Source organism: Acipenser ruthenus, chromosome 7 (genome assembly GCF_902713425.1).
Source record: "Acipenser ruthenus chromosome 7, fAciRut3.2 maternal haplotype, whole genome shotgun sequence".
Classification (NCBI taxonomy): domain Eukaryota; kingdom Metazoa; phylum Chordata; class Actinopteri; order Acipenseriformes; family Acipenseridae; genus Acipenser; species Acipenser ruthenus.
The window spans coordinates 68553246-68563521 of NC_081195.1; the positions used below are offsets into that span (position 1 = coordinate 68553246).

Genomic DNA, 10276 nt, shown 5'->3' on the forward strand with positions numbered 1-10276 from the left:
CAGGGTTTGCTTTGATTGCGAAGTAGAAGCCTAATTATGCCCCCTAGTGTTAAATGTGTTCAACTTCATAAAACAATAGTATTAAAACACACAATTAATACAGAGAACATGAATCTACATTACGTGCATCTACTGTAAAGCTTCAAAAACAAACCCTAGGATCACATTTTAACTGCTCAGCTTAGAAATTACTAAATAACAAAAACATTTTTTAAAAGTTGCATTGTCATAGTTAAAATGTATTCACATAAACACAGGCTGAGGATAGTAGGAAATATCTGACCTTTGTGCCCCCCCCCCCCCCCAAATAATGTGTTCCATATTGACAGTGTTATGGCATGTGTTTCACCCCTTTCATATCACGTACTAAGAAGTTCAGTTTACCAGTGTCATGATTAATGGATTTGTACATGTCATTACACTACACTACGCATAGGCTGCTGGAGTGACAATAATAACACAAAATAAATAATAACTTAAAACATAAATAGAAACAATGTTTATATTTAAAAGGTTTTTATTAAATTTGAAACATGTGCAATTCACAAGCATTCCACAAAATGTATATACAGGTATTACATTTAAAAACAATGCACAATGACCATAGTTAAATAGAAATAAAGAGGTTTGGTTTATGACAGCAAGAATGCTCTTGAAACTAGTCCATTCCAATCAGGTAAGGACTCTTTTTATATATATAGAATGTGCAGTGATTATTTCCAGGATCACGTTAGCGAAGGCTCCCAGTGCAGCTTGGTGCATGCAGGCTTGATCTCAGTAAGCTATGGTGTGGTTCACTGGAGCAGTTCCTTTTCTGAGGACCCAAGGTACCCGTGTTTAAAATGTTTCTGAATATATTACCAATCCGCTCCACTCCGGTGACTGGGGCTGTCTGCAGCACTTCTATGACTGTATCATGAATCCTCAGCTCTGCCCTTGTATTTTTTAAACAAGGCGTACAGAACACTCAGAGTTGCTTTCACATCCTGGGAAACGATATCTATTGAAAAAAAGAAAAACAGTTGAGTCAGGAAAATCAAGCGAGAGATTATTTATTAAAAGCAGACTAGACAACATGACTACAATATACAGATGTTACACTTTCGAGGTACCCCTGCCCATAAATGAGCTTGCAGATAAGTGGAGAGGCTGACCGTAGGGAAGCCATGGGCAGGGGGGCAGGATAGCTGCCCTCCTCTGTTAGACAAAGGCAAAAAGCAGGTGGAGGCTGGGGAAGAGGAGGAGAACTCTGGTGCACAGTGGGGACGTAATGGATTGAGGCAATATATAAATCCTTTCATTGCCGATCACTGGACATATTGTTTATCGAGGAACAAATAAAGAAACTAGCTATTCAATTGAAGATTTAGTCTGGTATTGGACGCACCTAAAATATGCTTGATATTTATGTGATTTGAGCTCCCTGTCACAGCCATCGCTTTTATGAATCATTACCATATTCATCACTTACAGAAGGGACTGTTTTGTTGCATATTTTAATACAGCACATTTCTATTTTATGTAAAACATTGCAGGGCAACATGTAGAACTGTAATTAAACCGCTAATTCTTATTCATGCTGTATATACAGTATATATGATGGCGAGACTTATTTTTTTCTGATTAATAAATCTAGTTAATTTGCTTTTCACCATGTCCTGCAGGGCTACTAACGCAATATATACTTTACCGTCAGGGATGTGAAAGTCAGTTCTGCAATTTAAATTCATATATATATATAAAAATACAAAAATACATGAATAAAAACATCCAGATTGAACCACATTCTACACTGGTAAAGAGTTTTGGAAATGCATAAGAAAAAACAAAGAGCTGTCAATAAAAAGCTGCTGACCTTCGGGGGCGACGGGATGCTGCAACAGCCCCTGATCCTTTAACAGCTCCAGCGCTAGAGACACATTCTGGAGCTGTGGAAATGAACCATCCATGTGTTAATGTGCTGCCTGCTCTTTGAAACACACACAGGGTAAGCAGCCATGCACATCACTGGAGCCTGGGTCTCTACTGATATGGGAATGGTGTAACATTGGTTTGCTGTTGCAGTCGGCTCAAACTACTTTATGATTCCTTTACCATTTCTGAGGTGGTGGTTGGCCTGAAACAGAAGTCGTTGAGATGAACAAAATAGCCGTTCAGCTGCCCGATCAGTAAAATCAGAATCACTCCATCAGAAAACTGGGGGGAGAAGGGAAGAAGAGATGTTAGTGGTGGATAGTAAATCAATATATATATATATATATATATATATATATATATATATATATATATATATATATATAAATATAAATATAAATATAATCAGGTGGATAGATAGATAGATATACAAATGCAGGGAAAATCTTTGAGATAACCACGGCGGTCTGAAATGTGATTATGATTCTTGAACCATGCATTATGCAATAAACAACATTCAACTATTAAAAAGGGGAAGTCACTTTAAACACAAATTTGATTTACTGGATTTCCCTTAGCTGGGAACAAGCCTTTCTCCTGGAACGCTGGCTGGCTAGAGTACAGCACAGTATCACAGCTCCCCCTACAGCAGCACCACACCGCACTGTCCCTGCTAATATGGACTCTGAGCAGGTACCCTGGAGTAGAATGGAGAGTGCACACCAACCTGGCTGTCCATGCTGCTCACTGATAACCCCAGGTTGAATAGGTTCTTGTTCACAAAGTGCAAAATGGCCTTAAAAAAAAAAAAAATGAGCCAGACAAGTCAATCAATCAATCCAAAATCTGCTTTGTGATTAAAACGAAGCATTGCAAAGCATGCTGTGGCCTGCTCCAGTACCTGCTTCACCGTGTTCACTTTCTGTGCTCCCAGTTTTAGCAGCTCATCCATAGGACCTGATTGTAAGTAAATACAGAGAGAGTGTGAATTATATAGATCAACCCAGAGAACACAATCCCAGTCAGGCTGGAGTCCCTGTTCAACCCAGAGAACACAATCCCAGTCAGGCTGGAGTCCCTGTTCAACCCAGAGAACACAATCCCAGTCAGGCTGGAGTCCCTGTTCAACCCAGAGAACACAATCCCAGTCAGGTTGGAGTCCCTGTTCAATCCAGAGAACACAATCCCAGTCAGGCTGGAGTCGCTGTTCCGCTGAAGACAGGTGAGCTCTGCATTGGCTGCAGCTGGCTACATTAACTTTTATAAGGGCAGTTTTATGTTTTTTCAACCTGGAACTGTGGCTTAAAGACAATCAAAAGGAAATGAATGTATGGGACAGTTCTCCATGTGTGCTCCCATGACGGGATTTTAATGGTGATACCTACAGTAAATGGTAAATGTGTTTAAAATGTAAACTTACTACTCGTGTCCTCTTCGGCAACAACACTGAGAAAAACAGAACACAATATATTAGATCAAGCTGAAAAACAGACAACATGCACACAACAGCGCCATCATATTTACTGCATTGGCTGTACACCATCAGCACTGTACATGCATAGTATCAGCACACTTCAAAATGGTTATTTACCATCACCTACCCTTGGTCTGTAATGTATTCAATCATTTTTTCTGACTTGATTCCATTTTTGCTAACCTGTTGAGAATAACATAAAAGTTAAAATTGGCACCTTTTCATTTTGTGAGCGTCACCCTTTTCAATGGATCTTAAGGCTATTCAGAGTCATTTTTTAAACACAACAACAAACTATACGGAGGTCTGTAATAATCTGGGGGTTACCGCTGTGCCAACTGCTATTTCCAATGGAGGTATTGTCAATGCCCATGACAAACAAACTGAAATCCTATTAGCATGTATTAAAGTGAACAGTATTCTCGTCCATGCAGAAAGTTAGTTCATATATCATATTGCCTCAAGTCTATGTGTCACCATGTAGCTGCCGACCAACAAAATCTTCATTCAGAGAAACAAGAGAAGATACTTCTACAAAATGACCCACGTTAATGTGCACAGCGATCTTGCTGTTTGCAGTGCTTTTACTACGCAGCTGCCACACTGCCAGCCTATCCGTGTGCTTTGCCGTGGTTTACAATGCTGTGCTTACCACTGTATAAAGCCATGCACTTTTACAAGGAGGGATTCAACTTCAAATGAAGGCAGAAACTAAAAGCCTTTCGAATTGTTCTCTCTCAGATCACTGGACCTTTTTTGTGTGATCCACAGTTAAAGGTAAAGCAGACATGAAAGAAGGCAGGAAACTTTAATCTTGGAATTCCTAGAGAATAAAAGCATTGCTTTGGTCAAACACAGCAGCAGCAGCAGCAGCAGCAGCAGCAGTAGTTTGGCTCTCAGGACATGTTTTGTACTGGTTTGGGGTCTGGAATCAGCACACGACACAATCCAAGTGAAACGCATCTCAGAGCTATTTACTCCAAAACATTAGCACAATTTTATTTATTTATTTATTTTAGATAGTAAAAAACCCAATAATCTTATCAAACCAGAAATAAACCAAATCAGGCATTTAATTTAGGAGCCTGCAAGTAGTCTGATGTTGTTTCTTACTGTTGGTTTAATTGGAAATGGTGCTGTTTGCCTTCAGACAAAAATAACACTGATGCTGATCTGGAGTAAATATCTTTCTAGTGCATTGTGTCCACTACCGCTGTTACTGGGGCAGTAATGTGTCTGGGTATGTAGCTTAACTTTAACACCATGTTTAACACTGTGTTAAATAGCTACTGCATGTAGTAAGTGGCCAATATAACCCAGTCTGCGCTAGACCCTGCAAACAGCCTTCTTTGTAATGTATGTTTCTACATGTCATTCTGAGGTTTAAGAGACTAGGTACTAGAATCTCAAAGCTATCTACTCAATTGTAATTTGCGTTATTTTTCTGTCAAACACCACTTCAGGGTACTCACAAGCCCCTACATTAAATATCTGCAGTGCTTCTTTCTGGTTTGGTACCTCGATTGGGTGTGTTTTCACTGTGGTGTTTTGGTGTAAAGAGCTCTGAGAATCCAGCCCTGCGTGATTGAGAAGGAACACTGTTACCTCCAGGATAAGCACTTCCACGGACACACCGGCCGGCAGCTCCAGCTCGGGTTTGAAATGCTTTGCCATGGCAACCAAGAGATGCAAGGTAGCCAGCAAATCCCGGCTATGGATTTCTGGTACGGAAGAAAGCAAATACATTGTCATGTACACAGAGGCAGAGGGGTGTACACAAATGATCTGCGGTGCCAATCATTCAGCTCCTGAACTCAGACGAAAGCTCCTGAAACAGCACTGAATCAACAGGGTTCTTTACATCTTCCACCCTTTTGATTCATTTCAATTACAATTTCATTCAAACAAGGTACACAGCCTTTATCAGTGTTCATCATTTTCTTATACAGCAAAATACAATTTTAGCACTTCATATTCTGCATAATAAATGCCCTGTGCTGAAATTCTAATATGTGCAGAAATACAAACATCATTAATAATGAAGAGGAAGCAACACAGATGTTCAGTGCCTCTAAAACAGGAAATTAAAAGAAAGGGTTTTTTTTATGTTTCTCTAATACATTCCTCAGTGTGCAGGATCTAAGTCACAAAGCTAATCATTCTTTAGCAGCACCATTATTTTCTGAAAGGTGAAAAAGTGAAAAAGTGAAAAACTCATTGAAGCTGGAAAATATGAAATAAAAACCAGCTTTTAATTCAAGGTATTATGAGGGCGTTAATTTTCAGCTCTGCAACTCCTTCTTTCAAAATAACAACACAGTAACACAGACAATAACATACAACCTCAAGGCACTACAATAAGGCTCAACTACTTGCTGCTAGTTTTGTAACATTAGTTATAATTTTGAAGTCATAAAGTCCTCTCCAGGGATGGAAATGAGAGACCCACTGCACAGCAGTTTGATCCCTGATTCCTGGTTTCATTATGAGTTTAATAAGACACTCCTGAGCTTGTTATCTATACACTGTGGCTAATCAAGAGCTTGGTGAAACCTGGAATGGGTGAAACTGCTCTGCAGTAGGAGTCCTATTTCCACACCTGCCTCTCAGTGTGCCATGTCTATACAGACTCATTGTGTTCTAACCCTGCCTCTCAGTGTGCCATGTCTATACAGACTCATTGTGTTCTAACCCTGCCTCTCAGTGTGCCATGTCTATACAGACTCATTGTGTTCTAACCCTGCCTCTCAGTGTGCCATGTCTATACAGACTCATTGTGTTCTAACCCTGCCTCTCAGTGTGCCATGTCTATACAGACTCATTGTGTTCTAACCCTGCCTCTCAGTGTGCCATGTCTATACAGACTCATTGTGTTCTAACCCTGCCTCTCAGTGTGCCATGTCTATACAGACTCATTGTGTTCTAACCCTGCCTCTCAGTGTGCCATGTCTATACAGACTCATTGTGTTCTAACCCTGCCTCTCAGTGTGCCATGTCTATACAGACTCATTGTGTTCTACTCACGTTCCACACTCCACTTCTGCATGGCCTCCTCTGGCAGCCTCAGCTTCTGCTTCAGGGCGTCCATTACAACACAGAGCTTGCGTTTCTGAGCAGTGGCAGTCAGAGCTATTTCTTCTACATCCAATTTAACATCCCCTAATCTTGCTGGCAAAAGAAAAGAAAAAATACAACAATCTTGACATGCAGGCCTGCAGTGAATTAGTCTAGAACTTACTGAACCTTTAATGGTGTCAAAAGCAGGTCAATCTGTTTGGTTTGTTAATGGTGAAGGGGTGGGGTACACAAGAGTGTAAGAACATAAGGAAACGAGAGCAGACCCTTCAGCCCATTACAGCTAAATGAAACAATATCAAAGTGTCCATACAATCTCTACATGCAGTACTATAGCACTCTCCCTGAACTGAGGCAACTCAATGTCCCTTTGCAAACCGAGCGAATGATAGAGCAAGGTGCAGTGACAAGAGTGAGCACACTTGCAGCCAGCACTATACCACACACTGTACAGTGCAGCCACGGAGATAGTGAATATCTGCATTCAGCAATGCAATTCAGACCAGGTAGGCGTTATTGTTAGGGCTCCAGGTTCGCATTGCAATGTAAAAGTAAACATGCCTACCGAGGAGATGATGCAGTATGAGCCCATCGAAAAGATCCTCCTCCAGGCTCTTCACCACAATGTGCTCCTGGTGCAGGGATCCATTGATCCAGTCAATCAGAAACTGCAAACACACACAGAGACATGGGCAAGGAGACCAGCCTGGTGTTGGGGGGGGAGAGCATCAGCAGCCTAACTAACTGCGCTGTACTTGAACTTTACACTGTACAGAAGTTTTCTACAAGGAGAAGAAAGCCATCATTTGCAAGCTTGGGCTTGTTCCTAATATTTTGTCAGATCAGTACAAGACCCTTCTTTCATCTGAAGCTGTAATACACTCAATGGTGGTTTTTGTAGTAATGCTAAAATAAACTTTTAATAAAATTTGGTGGCAAACATATCTACGAGACATCTTTCTCAACATTCTGTCACACTGAAATGTTTCTACAAGACATCTTTCTCAACGTTCCGTCACACGAAAACGTTTCCTCGAGATTAAACCTAAAAACGGACATGTTGCATTTGGCTAGTTACAAAACCCATCAGTTTCACAATAACCTGCATTTCTAGCTGCTGTGTCAGTAATGCTGATAAAAGACCAAACTGAAGTCCAGTAATTGGATTTTTAAATGATTTCCAAGTTTTGCTGTCTCTCAACTCTATTCTCCAATAGTCTTCAGACCCACATGCTTTCCTCACATCTAAGTGCGCTCCCATTACAGAATAGAGTGTCCTCCTACAGCCCAATCAAACAGTAAATGCAATGCAGTCCAGCAGGAAACCAGAACTAAAGTCAGGGTTACCGTTTTTAGTTTTTCAAGTTTCGGATCCTTTAGGGACTGGGGCTGAATTATCTTTCTTTTTTCACCTATGAAAGAATAAAACAAACACTGTTGCAGAGTGTGGCATATACAAAATGGAGACACTGTTTATTACGTGCAGGTATGTCAGCTTTCTTTTTTTGTCTTTTTTTAAAACTAATTTTGCCAAAATACCCACCCTGCAGAGGTGCAAAGCTTTACCCTTTACCCGCATTACATATCTAAGAGAACTGCAAGTTTCTATACACAGAATTTGAGACCCGTGATTTTTGTTTATTGATGAATATGGAGTACGATACAGTCTAATCATAATCATTGGCCTCAAACCTGACTGGCAGGCTGGATGAGGCAATAGACCCCACCCTCCCTGTGATTTAACCAATGGGAAACAAAGAATTGTTTCGGAGGGATGTGAATAGATTGCACAATGGGGGGGGTGGGGGGTGGGGGGGGTCTGGTTTATTCTGGTTTATTTATAATCTCCTGATTGGTTAGTAGATGATGTAATGCGCAGGTGGCAGTACTTCCTCCAGAACAAAAGTTATTATCTTTTATTTGAAGAAGCGAGAAATGCCACGTGAACTGTGAAAACTTACCTAAAAAACCTTCAATATCTTCTGAAGGTTTGGTTTCAATGGAAGCCTGGGCAAAGATTTCAGAATAGTCCAGATCCATTCTTTCTGAAACTACAAAGCATAATGGGTTATTCATATTTCTGTCATTGTGAATTACATCACTGTGTCCCTATGGCATTCAGCAGAGACCTGAGGCGTGTCCAAACCAAATTTCATCTTCTTTTTGCCAACTAAATACAGCCTTCTGAAAAGAAATGTTTGTGGCTTAAGTTTTTCCATCACGTCCCTTGTTCATTTTCCAGAAAAAAAAAAAAACTGAGATCTTTGTCTGTGGAAACAAGCATGTTCCATGCTAAGCGGAAAGCCTATGCTTGTGTTCTACCTGATACCATGTAACTTGAATACACACCACAACTTTACCTGGAACAGTCATTTCATCCTGGGGTTCCGGTGACATTGGCAGACTACCAGAACACATCGATGGACTTACAGCCTTTCACACACTGACCCTTACACTGTGTAGCCGGATTGATCCACACCCTTACACTGTGCAGCTGGATTGATCCACACCCTTACACTGTGCAGCCGGATTGATCCACACCCTTACACTGTGCAGTCGGATTGATCCACACCGACCCTTACACTGTGCAGCCGGATTGATTCACACACTGACCCTTACACTGTGCAGCCGGATTGATCCACACCCTTACACTGTGCAGCCGGATTGATCCACACCGACCCTTACACTCTGCAGCAGGATTGATCCACACCCTTACACTGTGCAGCCGGATTGATCCACACCGACCCTTACACTGTGCAGCCGGATTGATCCACACCCTTACACTGTGCAGCCGGATTGATCCACACCGCCCCTTACACTGCGCAGCCGGATTGATCCACACCCTTACACTGTGCAGCCGGATTGATCCACACCGACCCTTACACTGTGCAGCCGGATTTTACAAATAACATTTCAGATAAACTTTTAATACATCTACTATCTTGGTAAGAGTATGACATTTTCTCATCAATAAGACTTTTTTTTTTTTTACAAATAATGTGTAAAAAAATAATGTAATTGTATGTAAAAATAATGTGATATCTTGTAACAATTGTAAGTCACCCTGGCTAAGGGCATCTGCTAAGAAATAAATAAGAATAAAGAAAAAAAATGGCTTTAAAAACACCAGAACATAAAATTAACAAAACGAGAGGTCATTCAGCCCATCTAAGCTCATCTTGTTAATAGTAACTGATTCATCTCAGAACTTTATCAAGTTGGGTCTTAAAGGATCCAAGTGATTCTGTCTCAACAACATGACTAGGTAACCCATTCCACACATTGCATGTACCTGCCTGGTACATTTCTTTAGAGACACATCCAGGGTTCAATCTTTCAAAAGCAACAATAAACACGACCCAGGCGGACGACACCTAAGCAAATGAAACAACGTTCTTCTTGTTAACTGCAGACCGATCGCTCTTGCATCGCGTTAAAATAAGCCAAGATGCACAGCATTACACAAATAAAGAGACTTACCCTTTTAAAAGACAGCACTAGTATACCGAGAAAAGAGAACGTTGTTTTTGTATTCCTTTCCTTCCTCCTAATAGTTAAATGTGATGTCTGAAAAGAAGGAACCAAAGTCACGGAAAAAAAAAAAAACAACACCCACAGTAAAACAGTTAATTATTTCGGTTTGCTGGCAACTTTGAGAGCCACGGAAGCCAGGCAAGACAAACAGTATTTGCTCTGAATGGATGATCTTAGTTATACACATACATACATATACAAAACCGTGTAGAAAACAGACTTCCTGTTGTGGCTTTTCATGGAAGCTGTGCAGAGACGTTAAGCTGCTGAAAGTCAGCC

At 40.8% G+C, this 10276-nt stretch overlaps 1 protein-coding gene across 1 annotated transcript; it reads right to left on the reverse strand.

Annotated features, from left to right (window-relative positions):
- Positions 1-499: 499 nt before the first annotated feature.
- LOC117414900 (gamma-parvin-like) lies at positions 500-10272 on the reverse strand. The gene is made up of 14 exons (XM_034024749.3): positions 10191-10272; positions 9944-10030; positions 8425-8514; positions 7811-7875; positions 7029-7131; positions 6413-6556; positions 4994-5109; positions 3516-3571; positions 3335-3360; positions 2816-2871; positions 2642-2710; positions 2095-2196; positions 1856-1928; positions 500-1000 (listed from the first exon to the last, which is right to left on the reverse strand). Exons 3-14 carry the CDS (start codon positions 8501-8503, stop codon positions 915-917), a joined length of 975 nt encoding a protein of 324 aa, XP_033880640.1. The 5' UTR covers positions 8504-8514; positions 9944-10030; positions 10191-10272; the 3' UTR covers positions 500-914.
- Positions 10273-10276: the final 4 nt, after the last annotated feature.